This window comes from Genypterus blacodes, unplaced genomic scaffold, assembly GCF_046128005.1.
Source record: "Genypterus blacodes isolate CSIRO-AG114 ecotype Tasmania unplaced genomic scaffold, CSIRO-AGI_Gbla_v1 ptg000032l_1, whole genome shotgun sequence".
In the NCBI taxonomy this organism is placed as follows: Eukaryota; Metazoa; Chordata; class Actinopteri; order Ophidiiformes; family Ophidiidae; genus Genypterus; species Genypterus blacodes.
The window spans coordinates 7,817,690-7,834,315 of record NW_027466845.1 but is presented as its reverse complement, the minus strand read 5'-3'; the positions used below and the strand labels follow the sequence as shown (position 1 = coordinate 7,834,315).

The window sequence follows — 16,626 nt, the reverse complement described above, 5'->3', positions numbered from 1 at the left end:
TCAACATGTTAAAGGTTTGATGGTTGAAACAGATCGGGCTTTTCAAGCGCAAGAGTTCCCTTAAATGCTCCCTCTTAAGTTATGAAAAAGTCTTGAAATTTGCCTTGATGTTAGATATTTAAGTCTTGGATGTTGTTGTTGTTGTTGTCATTTTGTATTAAAGTGATCAGAGGACCGGTGAGGTCGTGGAGGTCGTCCTTTGAGGTCGAACACCAACACTACCGTCCTTATGTCTCCTCGTCCGCCCCAGAAAATATGTTTGCGGTGTGCTGCCACAAATTACACAAGTACTCAGAAATACCGCCACACACATTTACACATAAAGGCACGCTAACCGGCTCAAACTTCACACTGAATGAGTTGATTGATGTACTCTTTATTAGCGCAATTAATCATCCTCTACATAAATGTTTATATACTTTTAAATCAATATTTCATCTAGTTATAACATCCTATACGAGTTATTGAGCAACCAACCCTCTTTCCAATCTGAGCCAGGCGTTCACCACCGCCATCTATTACGCTCAGAATCAATGAGTGTAAGTTGGCAAACGTATTATGTGCACATATTCCTGTGTGCTTAGAAAAAAAATTTATTTGCCCCATATGAACTCTGAATCTTATATTGTTTGAGAGGCACGGCATGAAGCAACTGAGCTTAAACACAGTGCAAGACCAGAAAGTACAGAAGCATGTAAAACCCCAAAACGGCTTCAGCCTCTTGCTCAGCTGGATTCATCAGAATAGAAACAGGTCGGTCGGTCGGTCGGTAGGTCCTGGTACACTACGAAACATTTCCATCGGTCGGTCGGACTGTCGGTTGATCGGTCTTTCAAACAGTGAAGTGAGTACCATGTCCACTAACCATACCCACGCCTCAAGACAGATCGATAGTAAAAGCAACGAGTTAACACCATGAAAAGAAACAACGACTATCACAACAAAATGTCCTTGCTGCCTTTTCTATGGTTTCAATAAAGTGCAGATGCGTTTTTGTTCAAGATTCTCCTTCCTCTTGTAATCTAAGACTAAAACTTGAAAGTCAAACTGAATTCAAAACCTTGATTCTAACCCAGATGTTTGTGTGTACACATTTCTCCCGTAGCGAGTTCAGCCATGCGCCGCACATTGTAAGCTACGTGGGCAACACGGTGACCTTACGCCAGGGAGACGGCTCGCTGGTGTCCAGCAGCGTACCGCCTTACGCCGCACGCCTGCACGAGTACAGCGGCTCAGCTCTCTGGGAGGACTCACTGGGCTTGTGCCGCTTCGCCAAGGTGAGACACCAATGCGTCTCCCGTCTTCACATGAATTCCACCAACTTGACTTTTGTTATTCTTGTGACATCATACTTACATCTGGCTGAGTGGTTTCACGTTAAACGCACGGCAAATGACAGCGAGCGTTATTTATTAGCATGTAATTGTGAGTGAATTTACTCCGCTTGACATTTTTATTATATAGCTGACCTCAAGATAGTGTGACGTATGACAGTCTAGGAGTCTCGACACTGCCCAGGTTCCAGTGGTGTGGTTTACACGCAGGGTCTGTATGGAGGAAGAAGGTAGTGGAGAGTTTTATGGGAGCAGACCAGCAGGCTTTAATTAGCCCCAAATTAGCCTGGTGACACCATTTACCAGATTTAGCCCCCCTGGACTTCACTCATAAATGCATGCTCCAGTGCAGGCATGTGCACACACACAAGCGCGGAACGCAGTGTAATGATGCAATAACCACAGCCCCGGAGAGATGGATGGCGAGCAGTACCAAGAGGAGGGTGGGACCAGAGGGATGAAGAGGAGTGGAAGAGAGAGAGGCCAGTGCTAAGAATTTTCTCTCCCCTGACCCCTCCCCCCACACGCTTCTGGTAAGAGTTTGGTGGCGGTGCGGCTTTTCCCAGAATCCCAGTCATTGTTGTCAGTAAGCCCTCAAATGATTAGGTTTGTAATACGTACAGTTTTCATGATTATACACAAAACCAAGGGTGTCCATTTATAGATTTCATGCAGTTACGGTGCATTAGAGGAGGACTTTGCCTGAAATAGTTTTGTTTTTGTGTTGTTGTGATCTCATGCAGAGGGAGGCGGTGTCATTGGTTTCCTATCAGGAGGGGTTTTTGATTACAGCTGTTTGTCTGAGTGATGGACGTGATTAATAAATGCAGCTGCGTGGAATCAAGCTGGGACACATTTGTTTACATTCAGTGACATGCTCAACAAATGTCAATGTCAAACAAAATGTGTTTACGTTGTGTGTGTGTCTGTGTGTGTGTGTGTGTGTGTGTGTGCGCGAATACGAGGGCTGATTAGTGCCGTGACCCCTCTTGTCTTGTCTACACAGGCGTGTATTTGCGTATGCATGGACATGGTTCTCCCATGAGTGTTTCAGCTGACTGGACTGTTAATATTACACTGCCTGTGCCAGCATTGATTTTAGGATCTCCTTGGTCCATGTAGATGCTATTAAAAGCTGCACATAACTTTTCCGACATTAATCATTGACTGCTGAACATAACAAGAGTTTGTACCACCGACAAACCATCTCCAGAGAAAAGATTCTTCGGTGACTTTTATGTATTATACATACAGTATATAAGCCCTAATTATACAAGGAGAAGAGGAACAACTCTTATTTAAATCGTTGTTATAATCTATATTTCTTATATTCTGTGTCTTCCATAGGATCAGTCTTTATGGGCCTGTCTTGCTGGCCTGGCAATGGCCAGCAGGGAGTTGACCACAGCGGAAGTGGCCTACGCCGCCATCGGAGAGGTAAGGAAAACCATTAGTGGTGAACTCTCCATGTTTTAGGGTGTAAATTGTCACATAAGTTCAACGATCCCAACATTTAAATTGAGTTACAGAGCCTCTTTCTTATCTGTGTGCGTCCTGTCCTGTCCTGCGGCTCAGTTACCACGGGTGCAGTACATCAGGTTCATAAAGGAGCAGCCCTCTAAGGAGTCCTCTCTGGCCCACATGCTGCTGTTCAGCGGCCTGGTCCAGGAGGCTGAGGCCACCCTGTTACAGGCTGGCCTCATCTACCAGGCAATACAAATCAACATCAACCTGTTCAACTGGGAAAGGTGAGAACGCTACGTTTGTTGGTGTGAGGGGGCAGCTGGAGGGGAAAGGGCCGTATATGTTATGACAGTGGATGCATTTTCTTTTTAGGTTAACATCTAAAATTAGGTTTTGAAGAGCGCAAGGCTTATTTGTCCACACGGGATGGACGAGTTCCCATATCTTGATTTTTGTCTCCAGGGCACTGGAGCTGGCAGTCAAACACAAGACCCATGTGGACACCGTGCTGGCTTACAGGCAGAGGTTCCTACAGAAATTTGGCAGGAAAGAGACCAATAAGAGATTCCTACAATACGCCGAAGGGGTGAGCCGGGGCAAACTGTCTGCACCACCGCGTTAATTGAGTTTAGCGGTTTGTGACTTGTTCAGCTGCTTCGCTTATTCAATTCCAAACAGATCTCATCATCTCTTTATCTCCTTGTCTCTCTTTCTCTGCCAGGTTGAGGTGGACTGGGAGAAAATCCAGGCGAAGATAGAGATGGAGATTTCCAAGGAGAGGGAGAAAGCTGCTAACGCCTCTGTCAGGAGCAGCGTGTCCGTGCGGCGTTAACACACACAGAGGACATTCCTATCAACATTTCCACTTAGAAAGACATCTGATATGTGTATGAAACATGCAGATAAGGCTGGACCTCAGGGTAAGGAAACATTCAGAGTACATGAGGAACAATTTCTTACAGTAAGGGACCGTTTGTGTGACTGAATGTCAATTTTCTGTGACATGTCAGCTTCTGTGACCTTTAAAGAGGCCGTTTACAGAGAAGCACTGCTAAACTCTCTGCATTCCAGAGGATGGATGACACTCCTGACTGTGACATGGCTGCGTTGCTCAGAGCGCGAGGTGAAGAAGGTTGAAAGTAGATCACCTGTCAATCTGCAGAAGGCAACCAACGAGCGAGACGCCAGCCAAGCAGCCAAACTGTTTTCCTAGGATGAAGGTTCTGAGGAATTTGATCATGAAAACCAGTCTGCATCCTTCCCATCTCCCATCACATCTTTGTCTCCCCTGTGGCCCTCAAACTGTCAAAGGTTAAATACTGGTTTTCCCTCAGTGTGATCAGTCTAATGCACAGCTTTTTTGTTGTATGTGATGTTAGAGTTGTGATTTTATAATAGATATATTTGAAGTTTATATTTCAAAGACTTTTCCGTCTGTAAAAAAAAACAATAAATGACAATGAATCTAAATCTGAAAGTTCTTGGCCAAATCTCATTATTTGTGTTTTTGGCATTCCTGTCATGTTTTCTATTAGCATCAGAATGTGTTTTTCTTCGCTCTTATACATTTATACCTCCAAATATTTGTGCTTCTGCGTTTCAGTGTCCAATATATTTACATACTTCTCTATGAGTTATTCTTGTTTTTCCAGTTCTCCTGAGGTGTGAAATCAACTGCTTGTAATGCAGCTCCACCCCCTGGTTGGCAGAGGGCCAGTGCATCAGTGGAACGCTGTTGTTGTTGTTTGCCCATATCTCCAGCGACCCAGGAAAGGGAGAAGAAGATCCGTCTGTGAGGTCGGCTGCTGGAGGTGTCACGACGCTGTGGGCTGACGGGTCACCTGGAAGTGCATCGTTGTTCATCATCTAGGAGAAGACGTGTCGCCTAGGAGTCAGGTTCCTCCCTAGTAACCACTGAGCACCACAATATTGTCCATAATGATTGTTTCTCAAAAGTAATAGCTGATGAATAATTCATCTGACATTTTATTCCAAAGATTTTTCTCATTTATAAAGCTCATATTGTGTCTAATTGATTTTACATTTTAGAGGAACATTTTGAACCTCATTGAGAAAAGCTTACAAACAAACGCTGCCATTTGGGACTTTAGCCAAATAACTCTGCAATGATTTATGTAGGTTTTCACTAAGTTCCATCCTGTCCTGCACAAACACCAAAGAGATGCAGTATAGATAATAAAGCAGGGGCTGCTGCAGATTCAGACACTATGAACTAATGGCCAAACAATGCAGCAACCCCCAAAAATACACTTCCTGGATTTAATGTGGAATTTATGAGAGGCCTAATGCTCATTGATTTGATCTTTGAGTTTATCTGCTCCTCGGTCCAGCGAGCAATAGAAAAGCCGCGCTCTTGGCACAGATTCTATTGTTGTATGCACCGATCCATTTTGTGTGAGTGTGTGCTGTGTGAGTGTGTGCCGTGTGTTTGTACTTTGTTGTGCGTGTGCTGTATACGTTTGGAATTGTAAAGGTTAAAGAGAAGAGAAGAGAGAAGCCATTTCATCCTCCAGAGGATTTCCCAACTTTGCATCATCTGATAAAAGTTTAATGCTTAGGAGTCTGACTGGTTATGTCTCCCTAACCTGCTGTTAGAGTTTAGACAGAGAGAGAGAGAGAGAGTGGTTTGGAATAGTGCTCATACACTCCTACGGCCATTAAGTCATACATCTCAAGGTCACATGCTTCACCTCAGCTAACCATCGATGGGTTTTAAGCGGCGGTTAAATGCATTTGAGTGCAGACTCCTCCCACCCGCAACTTTCCCTGTGGAAAGCAAAGCTATCAGTGGTCTTGGGTATTGACTGCCATCATGGTCGGGCTGTATTGGATTACACAAGCCGCTATACTCACACTTTCCCGTTGGGGTCGACAGAAGAACTCAGGGTCTGTATTTGTGAGGCTTTGTGTGGTTCTTCAGCACACGGGTGCTTCAACATCTGACTCATCAGCTGAGAGATGTCAAGTACTGCTTAACACGGAGGCTTCGCGTGTGTGTGTGTGTACACGGCCTGGTAATCTAGTGTATTAATAAGTGTTCATTAGCCTCTCTTGTGGATGATAACCACTTTGGAGCTCCTCAGATGAATCAGTAGTTGATTTGATAAGGAGATAACAGGAGAGAGCTTTACACTTGCCCAGACCAAATGGATTGTATGTAATAGAACCTTTAAATAAAAGCTTGGTGCAGGTTGTGCACTAACAATGTACTTTCCCTTTTAGAACCGGTAAATAAATTAGGAGTATTTGCTTGGCCTGGGTGGATAAACCTGTCTGTTCTGGCTGATATTCAGTGTAATGGAATCCGCTCCTTCGCTCCTTCGCTTCTGGCCTGGGACTACGGATGCACTTGTATTTCTTCCCTCGAATCAATATTGTCAACGAAAGGCAGAATGGGAAACCGAGCCTGTTAAATGCTGTAACCTTACAAGGGGATTTAATTAAAAAATGTATGGTAAGTTATACTAATAGGTTTGGTTCAGGTACACAAACCATTAGGGCTCTTAAAGTGATACTCTGGGGATTTTGCAAGCTGTTGTGATTTTGGTTGAAATTATGTCTGAACAAGGTCAAATGTTGTTTTTTTTGTAAGTTGGAGCATTTCTGCTGATATTTTGCATTTGTTTACAAGGACCCGTAGTCTGTTTATGGGCCTGCGCAGAACTAAAGACTACCATCAGGGGAGAATAGGAGACCATGAGATAGTTCAGAGTTTAGTTTTCATTTGTTGTGTGTGTAACTTTTATCTTTCCACTCGTCGAGAAATAGCTCTTGGCGAGGCCCAATATTGCCAAAGAAATGTTCAAACAACAATGTCAATGACGTCATTTTGGTGTGAATTCCCAGCAAATCATTCAAATTTGTAAAATCGAATGAGTATCACTTTAAAATGTCTAAAAGTGCCCCATTGGTTTTCAGCACTTAGCAGGAAAGAAGCCACCACTTATTGATAAATGCAGTTAAACACTGCCAACAAACAAATGGATCCATATTCATTGACGTCTGATCGGTTCTAAGTCTGCATTTCCAGACATCTCCTCTGCTGTCTGAGCCTCATCTCCGCGTCTCATTGTCCTCTCAGGCGTCCACTGTCTTCCCCTTGCCTCAGTCTGTGCTTAGGGCAGCATTTCCACTCCTGTCTGACATGTTATCATCAAAATACAACTTTGTTTCTTGGCAGCAGACGGCCGAATCAGCGTGCCAGCTGTAATCTCTGCTGTTATCTCTTTGGATTCAGAACCTGGGAGACCCTGATACCTTTAGTCTCGGAGGGATCCCAGAGTTTGCTGAACATTTAGCTTTGCTGTGGCCTAAGCTTTTAGTATTAGACCAATCAGACATGGTTTGGGTCACTGATAAAATCATGGTGATCTGACAGGGTAGGGTGTGTGTATGTGTGTGTGTGTGAGGGAATACCCCATTTCTTTCATATTGGTTCACATAATAATATGAATAAATGAAAGGATTAAACATTAATTTTATACCTTTTCGTTAGGAAAAAAATATGAGAATTGAATGTCTTTGGAGCCCAATTGAATATTATCCCAGGAAAGGACCAGAGAGGGAAACTGGCAGGATCAAACCGGCTTCACGGTGCCTCATGAGGTGCTGGAGTAAAAAACATAATGCGATTGTACCGGAGCCAAATGAGCTGCCTGAGACCCACAGAGTCCAATTCAGCTGCTCTCTCGCACTTTATTATCTCCCTTTCTTAATCCAAGACATGATTTGCATACAAAAGGCGACTAAATCCCTCATCATCTTCAAACATTTTTTTCCCCCCGCCTCCTCCATTATTCATTACATTCAGCATTATAATTGCACTTGAGTTTATACTCTGCAAAGATGATTAGCCTGCTGATACTAAAGTAAGAACGTTATAGCGTCTCTGCCCAGATGTTCCCCCCTTAGACAGAGTTCCTTGATGCCCTTGGGCTGTGTTGCTGTCCGGAGACCTCCAGGACATCCCGCCTCTGATCTCCGCCTCTCGGTCCTGCGGCTCTCGCTCTGCCGTGACCGCTGCTCTCGCTGTCCGATAGCAAGTTATCATCCGACCGGTCCCTGTGCATCTCCTGCATGCTCTCCTCGTACGTGGGCAAATATTTGACCTCGTCGTACGCCGGCAGGCTCGGGGAGGCGAAGTCCCCGATGCTGTATTCGGGGTACCGGTCCAGCAAGGAGTCCTGGGACGCGGACGTGTGCCCGTGGAAGAGGGAGGGCTCCTCGGGCCGGTCGTTGTGCGGGTTCCGGCGGGGCCGCGGGCAGATGATCCGCTGGATGAAGTAGCCCATGGCGAAGAGCAGCAACAGGATCAGAATGCCCGAGAGCTTCCGCGTGAACCAGCCGACGTTGTCGAAGAAAATGTGGATGGGCAGCTTGCAGCAGCGCACCGCCGGGCTGGCGCTGCCGTTCCCGCTGACGATGGGCGGGCAGCACTGCTGGCCGTCGCCGCACTGGACCTCCCCGCAGCTCCGTAAGCCTTGACAGACGGAGATCAGACATGCCCACAAAAAGGTGCCTGTAGTCCCGCATGTTGACCTGCCGCCGCCCGGTAGACGGGGCATCATTTCTGGATCTCCAGGGATGGAAAGTGTGTGTGTACGTGTGTGTGCACGCGTGTGTGTGCGTGTCCTCCGTGATGTTAAAGTCCGTTCAGGTGTTCCAGGTTCTGCCTTTTTTTCACCCCAGTCGTGCAGTCAAATGCTCTCATCCGCTGTTCCAGCCACTGCAGAGCGGAGCGGGACAGCAGGTGCCCCCCCGCCGAGGACGACCTGTCTGCTTCAGAGGAGAGGAGGGGAAGCCCCCCCTCCCCCACACACACGCTGTCCCAGGGGAGCACACAGGGGAATCTGGAGTAATCCTACATCAGTATCTCCCGAAGACTCTTGGCTACATTTCCAGTCACTTCATTTTGCCATAGCAACCGACAAAATGATGGCGATCACCTCACCTGAACCGTCCTGTGCAGGGCCGGAGCTAGAAATCATAGTGCCGCTTGAAGTGTACCATTACTCTGGGCCCCCACACACAAAGTTACACACAGTATATAGTCGATTTGCAGGTTTGTGTCTGATAAAGAAATGAAGATATATAAGCGTAGTCCATTTGTGTGTCATTATTCTAAATTAATGCCAAACAAATGTGAACATTATGCAACTGTGTTGTACCAGATGAGGAATTAAGATACTTCAGTACGGTCGTGTTTTGAGCATCGAGTTGTGACAGTTAACAACCCAAAAGCCACATTTATAAGTTCTTCCTATTGTTCTTTTTTGGCTGAATATTTCTTTATTGAAGGAAGCATTTGACATGATAATGAACATGTGGTTCTGAAACATTTTGGAGATTGTTTTTATACACAGAGGGGAAGGAACACATAAATGAATACAAGGATATGTGATACACATGTGAATTAAGTGAAAAGGGGAAAAAAGCAACGTTGACAAAGCACAGCCCTTCCTATTGTTCTTAATGGTGTTTACATTATACATAGCCCCTCTTACACATGGCCAAACACACGCACACACACACACACACACACACACACACACACACCCCTCTCTCTCTGGTGTCTTTATGTTCACAGGCTGAGGAAACTGTGCAAGCACTCCGTTGTACCTGTATTATTTACTTGGGCAATGGAGACCCCCACTCAAGCTGCCTCACAATCACCTTCTTCCCCCATGCAAGTGTGATCAGAGCTGATGGGACTCACTCAGCTAATTCACATTCATAAATCTATATTGCATCCAAACAATCCCTCATTGATAAGATCAGGGTCAGAGAGTATCATCTGTAGGTGTTATACTGCTTGTTCATGAGGAGAAGACAGTGTAGTTTGTGTGTGTGGGTCTTGTATATGTATTTCCCACACGTATAGCAGTTGGTTATTGCTTTTCTGTCTAGTTTTTGTTAAAAAGAAGATGACAATATGATCAATTTCAGGTAACAGCCCTTTGTTCTCGATTTGACCTTCACTGGTGAAAAGTGAAAAGTCAGCAAATTAACGGCTCTCAAACACCAAAACGGGTCACATTCGACCCAGACAGTACGGAAGGGTTAACAGTGATCCTTCCCAGGCCCCCCTCTTTTGGAAGCTTTGTCCTTGTGGGCTGAACCGTGCTTGAAATTTGTACCCTCACACAACCCTGCACGGAAACGGTGCCAGATGTAACCAGTAAAGTCAAGGGCCATGATACAAGGCGCCAACAGATCTTCCCTCATAAAAAATGGATAGATCTTGCAGTGTGGGTTGTAATGGCGGCCATTAGAGGAGATTCACCTTAGTCCAGCATCACCCTGGAGGACCATGTGTCTGCAGTGCTAAGGAACGGCCATAAAACTAAAGCTCCAGTTTAAATGATCATCTCCTCACACAACATGTTAATTTACACTGGAGATGTTCCGTTGGATTGCGCCCAAGAACGACAGATGGATCCGTTTGCCTCCATGGAAGTACTGTGCATCCATCTTTCGTCTTGTTGTATTCCAATGAATCAACAATACATTTTTTTCTCCAATAGTGAGACAAACTAAAGTCACCGCCTCTCCTCTACGGAGAATACAATTTTTTATCAGGATAGAACAGAGGACAGAGCATCCTGCTGCCATCGCCTGAACAAAAGGGGTCTTAGTGATGATATCGCTTCCAACAATCTTTTGTCAACTCTTCACGGTGTAAATCATGAGGAGAATCCCACCACCCCCCGACCCCCACCTCCGTCTTTATGGTCCTCTTTGTCACTAATAGCCGGTCTGTATTCCTTTCTTCCTTCCCAAACGAGGCCTAATGCACATTGTGGCAAATCTAATTACCAGAGCATTATGACGTGAAATTCAGTAGAAGAGGAGCATCATGCAGCCTAATTTATGCAGCATCATATTTCTGTCTCTAATCTGCCTCGATTAGGGAAATGTGATCGCTCTGGGCACCCTGCTTAACCAGATAAACAAATACACAATCGATAGCCGAGGACAGTGTGTCAGAGAGTAGCATCCAGAGACCATCTCAGACCTGTAGTTGCGAGGGCTTTCCCAGCTCTTCAGCTAGGTTGTTGACACAGCTTGTATGAGGAGTGATGGTTTGAATCTGTACAGCAGTGGAGGAAATAAGGGAAACAACAAGGGGTTAAAGGGACAATTGCCCCTAAATTCTACATTTTCTGCCCCAAAAACTCAAATAAGCAGCCAAAAAATGACTCCACGTTTTGAGTTATGATGTTTGATGATGTCCGACGATGACCCGGAAACATGATTTTACTGATTCCTTGTATGTGAAATAGCTCATAAGACTAAGTTATTCAACAAACTAGACTGAAACGCAGAGGAAAGCTCAAGGGCCCTTTGGTTTTGTTTCCCAAATTGAACCGTATTCCAATCCGATTGATTCCTCTCTTAATTGCTCAAAGTCGTGCATGCATATTTAATTTAAGTTCTCAAAAGATCACAGGGACATCCATGACGATCTAAAACATCTTACTGTTCCCTTCCTCCCTCCTCATTTCCTTGTTTGTCTCCTTTTCTTTGTCTGTTTCTCCTCCTCAAGTCTGTGCCAGCCCACCACATCCTGCCTCCACCTCTCCCTCTTTCCCTGAAATCCACCGCAAAGTGCTGTTCTTGGGTGAGCAAGATTGATTAAATAAATTCTCTCTTTATCTCTCTCTCTCTCTCTCTCTCTCTCTCTCTCTCTCGCCCTCCCTCCCTCTTTTCTCGCTCGCCCTCCGTCTAGAAAGGGGGCTTTCAGCACAACACATCAAACTAATTGGAGACACCAGCTACACCCCAAAGGAAAGAGAAAGTGGACGAGTGTTCTTCATTGAGAAGGCAGATAGGTGCTTGAGGAACGAGGAGGAAGATTGAGAGGCAAAGTGAAGCGACGAGACAAATTTGGGAACACCCGAGACACGAAAGACGAAGGTGCTCTCTGCCTGCTTCCTTCGCTGACGTGAAAAAGTGAAATGATCGTACTCCTATATAACTTACAATTACAGCAATAACACATCGACTGCTGCTGTAATAAATGTGCTGTGCCGTATGCCTCCATTAAGCTGGCACAAGGGCCTCTTGTGTTGTGCTTAATAATTCAGCCTATGGAGTCCATTAGGCCGGCGTAATGATGAATGGCAGTGTTCATTTTCATGTGTCAGACACATTGATGTACGGACCGCCCAATGCTCAATGTCACGGTTATCACGTTTGCATTAATTATGAAACAAAGAAAGCTTTGTCAGGCTTTGGGTTTTGTTAATGGGCCCACTGATGGCTCTGGCTTTCGCTTTGTTTGCACCAGAGCAGAAGTCGCAACCTCAGGGTTACTGACCTGGACCGACGCTGTCTTCTGGAACGTCTTACTCGCTGCGTTTCGGGGGACAAGTCCAGATCTGTTTTTTGTTTTTTTTTACAGCAAATGTCTGAGTGTAGCCACCCGGCTTGCAGCTTCAGCATGCATGAAGATAGTTTCTGCACAAATCTTTCATGAGTGTGTGCGTGTAACTAGCTGTGTCTAAGAGCAGAATTGCAGGATGTGTGTGTGGGTGTCATCAGCGTCTGTGTATTCCCATCAGCTTGGACTCTAATAAAAAGCAGGGCCTGCAGTCAGGGTAGATTGTGTGAATCCAGAAAGTCCCACACCACAGCTATTTCACACCCACGTACTTCCTCTAATCTTATCGCTCTGCTGGCTCAGAGGTCTTTGCGTGCATGGGGGTGAGTGTGTATGTGTGTGTGTGGAGGGGAATGTGTGTATTTTACATACGGGGTAACTATATTTGTGTTTTCGTTCCTCTGAGTGGGCGTGTTTGTGAAGTCTGAAGCATGTTTTTCCCATGTATGCGTCACTGCACATCAGCAATGAAAGAGAGAGGGTACGACATGTGACATAAGTCATGGGACGAGCCTGAGTTCAAACACACATAAATGCTGAGCGGTGTGTACGCAGCGCTTTGTGCTTATCCTCACGACTCCACCGCATGGATGCGTGCGTGGATGTGGTCGCTTCGAAGCGAGCGTGTTTGAAAGAAAGAGTGCGCCTGCAACCTTTATGTGGCTTGTGCTCCCGGCTTTGTGTAGCTTTTGGCTTAGACATTAATCAGAATCCAGACTTCCTGTGAGAAGGACCAAAACTCCGCTGTAAGAGGCCAAAAGAATCTGTAGCGGAGGAGCGGAGGGTAAAATCCCTTTCTCCGTCTCCGGGGAATCCGACCTCTCGATAAGAACGACGAGTTGGGAGGTTTTATGCTGAGCTGGGCCTTTTTGGTGTTGATAATATCGCGGAGCAGGTCGGCCGATCTTACACCATAACACACTGGATACGGTTTAGTCAGTTGATTGCACTAAGCGATTTGACTCAGCCTTGTTACTTACTGTTCAGATGGGAACATCGTGTTGCCAGGAAAGATCAGATTCATACTTATCCCTTTGTTTTACCGGTTGGGAATAACGCCGAGGAAGACGCACACACACACACACACACACACCCCAGCGACCTGCTTTATGTTACTCTCTAACAAATTAAACTTAAACACACACAACCCTCAGGAGGATTTAATGGGGAAAATTCTCATCAGAGGGAGGCGAGCGGGTGCAGACAGAGACAGAGTTTTTTCCTGGATTGTTTTAAGCCCCCATCCAACCCCAAGGACAAAAGCACCCTAATTTCCCTTCTATAAGATAACCCGTCTACCAACACCCAGCTGCAGATGACTCAGTTCCTGGGGTGGACTTCCACACACACTCTCACACACACACAGACCACACACACCTGGAGGTTAAATATAGGATAAAGTTTTCCCATTCCCACGTGTTTTGAGTCTGGAGGCGGAGGGCAGGGGATTTTTGACCCCCTGCCTTCGCACTTCTACGCTGACTCACTCATAGAGAGGGGGAGGAGGAGGAGAGGGGGGGGGGGCGGTCTGGGCCTCTGAAGGTGACCAGACTGCGGCCTTCCGTCGCATCCCTCCGCCCACTGAACGCCCACACGGCGTCCCAGGACTCATCCTCGACGTGGCCTTGACGATCAGATCAGATGCAGATCCTGAGGCCTCTGAAATAAAGAATCAACGACAGTGAGAAAAAGAAGAAGAAGAAGAAGAAGAAAAGAGAAAATCGGTGATGACACAGCACACGGAGAAATGAAGACCATGTACAAGACGGAATAAGTGAAGGGTTTGTGCACTAGTGTGTGTGTGTGTGTGTGTGTGTGTGTGTGTGTGTGTGTGTGTGTGTGTGTGTGTGTGTGTGTGTGTGTGTGTGTGTGCTGTGAGGCAAGAAATAGAGATGAGTAGCCAATGCAGGAACTCACATCCATGTTCCCCAGAGACCCCACTGACTCCAGCCCTCTCTTTTTCCCTTCTTCTTGCCTAAATTACAGCTTCCTCCGTTTCTCTGTTTCTTCCTTCCATCCCTCCATCCAGTTTTATGGATGTCCAGAGACAGGAAATGTGTAAAAACGAGCGATAATTAAATCCAATCCCCTCCAGTAGAAGGGAAGGGGGGGCCTTGCCAGAGTGCTGATGTCTTCTTAATAAAACGAACGTGTTGGTGTCAAATATACAAACCAACAACCTCGGGAACAAACTCACTCCAGGTTCAGTTTGGCCAAGACGCATTTGATACACGAGACGAAATCTGGTGTCAGGCTGGAACAAACACACACAGCGTCAGGTATGATGTCATTATGTTGCATTCTCAAGTTTATTCTGAGTTGGCGTTCACTTACAAGGCTGTAGTCGACCTTTGACCCTGAAACGTCTCTATGGTTTCATGGATCGCTATCCTAAAGTAACTTCCCGGTGTCGTCTCGTCTTCTTCTTCTTCTTCTTGGATAGATCCACAAGGAGCCAGGAACATGGAGAAGATCTGGAAGCGAACACATAAACAGTGAGTTTTAATGGTAAATACTGTCTTATGTCTTTGACCCCATATTCCCTTCAGTGTTGCACCGCCCCCTTTCCTCCATATTTCAACATTCAAGCCCAATTACACCAAGGGTTGAAATGCAGGGAAGTTATGTGCAACGTACAGTATTTGTAGGTATACAGAAAAAGCCGTATTGTACAAAATGTCTTTTTTGAGGGGCTTCGGTTTGTTTTCTCGTCTAAATCCCAACCCGCCAAGAATAGAGAACAAAAGAAGTACAAACTGTGTGTGGGTGAGGCGACGCAGGCCTGAGGGACTCGTAAAAACATCTCAACCCAAGAGGGGAAAAAGTGGAGGATGACAAACAGAAACAAACGGCACAAGAAATACTGGGGAAATACTCCAGCACAAGTAAATGTCCTGCTTTCCCAATAACCAAAACGTTCCCTAAACCTTTTGAGATCTATGAATCTGCACCTGGTAGAGATAAATGTAGAGGAGCAAATTGTACAACCATTCTGTGTGCGACGACGCAGAGAAAAGGTACAAATGGAAAAGAAATGGAAATACAATCAGAGGGAAATCGCTTACAAATCGTCTGCGTTTGAACATTCAGACTAAGCAGTTATGAAGTCATGTTGATCCAAAGTGCTGAGTCTGTGTGAATCTGAGCCTGGGCTGTAAAACTTTGTGCTTTTATACTGTCGGACAGATCGTCGTATTGATTGCATCGCATAGTAAAGAATTTTGAGAGAACTGCAAACTCCCGGGTCCCATGCATTATGCATGATTACACCGGAGAAGCTATGAGGGATCAAATGAGGTTTCCGGACCTTCGCTTCCATTTTTCCAAAGAGCTAAAACAGTGGTTGTTGTTGCTCTTTGTCCCTGTTTACCTCCGCGCTTCCTGGCTTCCTCCCATTTCTTCTTCTCTCCTTTGTTGCTACAGGCGGCAGAGTTTGACAGTATGTGTACATGATAAAGGGAAAGCATTTGTTTGGACTTTCGAGTGCTGATTCCCGTATGTGTGGGTCTGCTTTCCTGTGTGTGTGTGTGTGTGTGTTTGTGTGTGTGTGTGTGTGTGTGTGTGTGTGTGTGTGATGGATAATGACTCTGCACAATGAGGGCTCATATTAACCCTCGAGGGTGTGTGACATCACCGTTTCCAAACAGGTTGGTCCATCTGTAGAAAAAAAAAAGAGAAAAAAAAAAGAAGCCCTGTCACACTTCACACACACACACACACACACACACACACACACACACACACACAAGGCAGGCTGTTTCACTGGGCGTCTGAAAAGTACAAGTTAAAACCTGTTTGCTCTTTTTAAACTTCATTTTTCAAATCTTTCCTCTCCCCTCATCCCACCTTCCCCTCCCCTCCTGACCCTTCCTGTTCTGTCCTCTTCCCTCTCTCCCCCTCTCCTCCTTTATCTCCTCTTACTTCCTGAAGGTTTCGGGGCCGTCGTCCCCGTCATTCGTCCCTTCTCGTCTCTGTCCCCTCAGACTCGGATGACGTCCCTGCTAGTCTGCGGCCTCTGTCTCTCCCTCCCTCCTCTCACTCCGACCGCATATCCCTCCATCAAGATAGATAGATGGATGGATGGATGGAGGGAGAGGGGAGAGGGGAAGGATCAATGAGTGGAAGATCAATAAGAAAGCCCTTGGTCCTTCCCCCATGACCTCCCTGTGTGCTGAGAGTTGTTGTGTCTCTGTCTCCACTCTCTCGCTGCACATGTCTGAGAGGGTTTGTGCCATTTGGACAGAACAGACGGAGGATCCCAGCTGGTATCTTGGTCGCCCCCGTCTCCCCTCACTCTGGTTCTCCCCCCCTGTGTCGTGGAGGCGCGGCCGTTCCTGGAGGAGCGGCCCTGGTGTGGGCTCAACCTGCCCTGGCTTTTCATTGTCTGATATGACATCTGGTGGCGTGTTGCCTGTAACGCAGCCT

At 46.1% G+C, this 16,626-nt stretch overlaps 2 protein-coding genes across 2 annotated transcripts in view; one reads left to right on the top strand and one right to left on the bottom strand.

Annotated features, from left to right (window-relative positions):
* Nucleotides 1-4,275, top strand: part of ift80 (intraflagellar transport 80 homolog (Chlamydomonas)) — a 35,316-nt gene extending 31,041 nt beyond the window's left edge. Inside the window, exons 16-20 of the mRNA XM_076146044.1 lie at nucleotides 1,106-1,277; nucleotides 2,682-2,771; nucleotides 2,910-3,082; nucleotides 3,261-3,384; nucleotides 3,520-4,275. Coding sequence (XP_076002159.1) covers nucleotides 1,106-1,277; nucleotides 2,682-2,771; nucleotides 2,910-3,082; nucleotides 3,261-3,384; nucleotides 3,520-3,630 — 670 coding nt within the window. The 3' untranslated portion in view covers nucleotides 3,631-4,275. The remainder of the gene's footprint in view (nucleotides 1-1,105; nucleotides 1,278-2,681; nucleotides 2,772-2,909; nucleotides 3,083-3,260; nucleotides 3,385-3,519) is intronic.
* A 3,205-nt stretch (nucleotides 4,276-7,480) lies between these two features.
* On the bottom strand, nucleotides 7,481-8,806 carry c15h3orf80 (chromosome 15 C3orf80 homolog). Its single transcript, XM_076146318.1, has 2 exons — nucleotides 8,770-8,806; nucleotides 7,481-8,298 (listed from the first exon to the last, which is right to left on the bottom strand). Exons 1-2 carry the CDS (start codon nucleotides 8,804-8,806, stop codon nucleotides 7,727-7,729), a joined length of 609 nt encoding a protein of 202 aa, XP_076002433.1. The 3' UTR covers nucleotides 7,481-7,726.
* Nucleotides 8,807-16,626: the final 7,820 nt, after the last annotated feature.

Bases quoted from the DNA above. Each gene is read 5' to 3' on its own strand.
- c15h3orf80 (XM_076146318.1), bottom strand. From the start codon at position 8,806: ATGATTTCTAGCTCCGGCCCTGCACAGGACGGTTCAG. The intron at 8,299-8,769 runs GTGAGGTGATCG...CCGTCTGTCAAG, and splicing joins CCCTGCACAGGACGGTTCAG to GCTTACGGAGCTGCGGGGAG.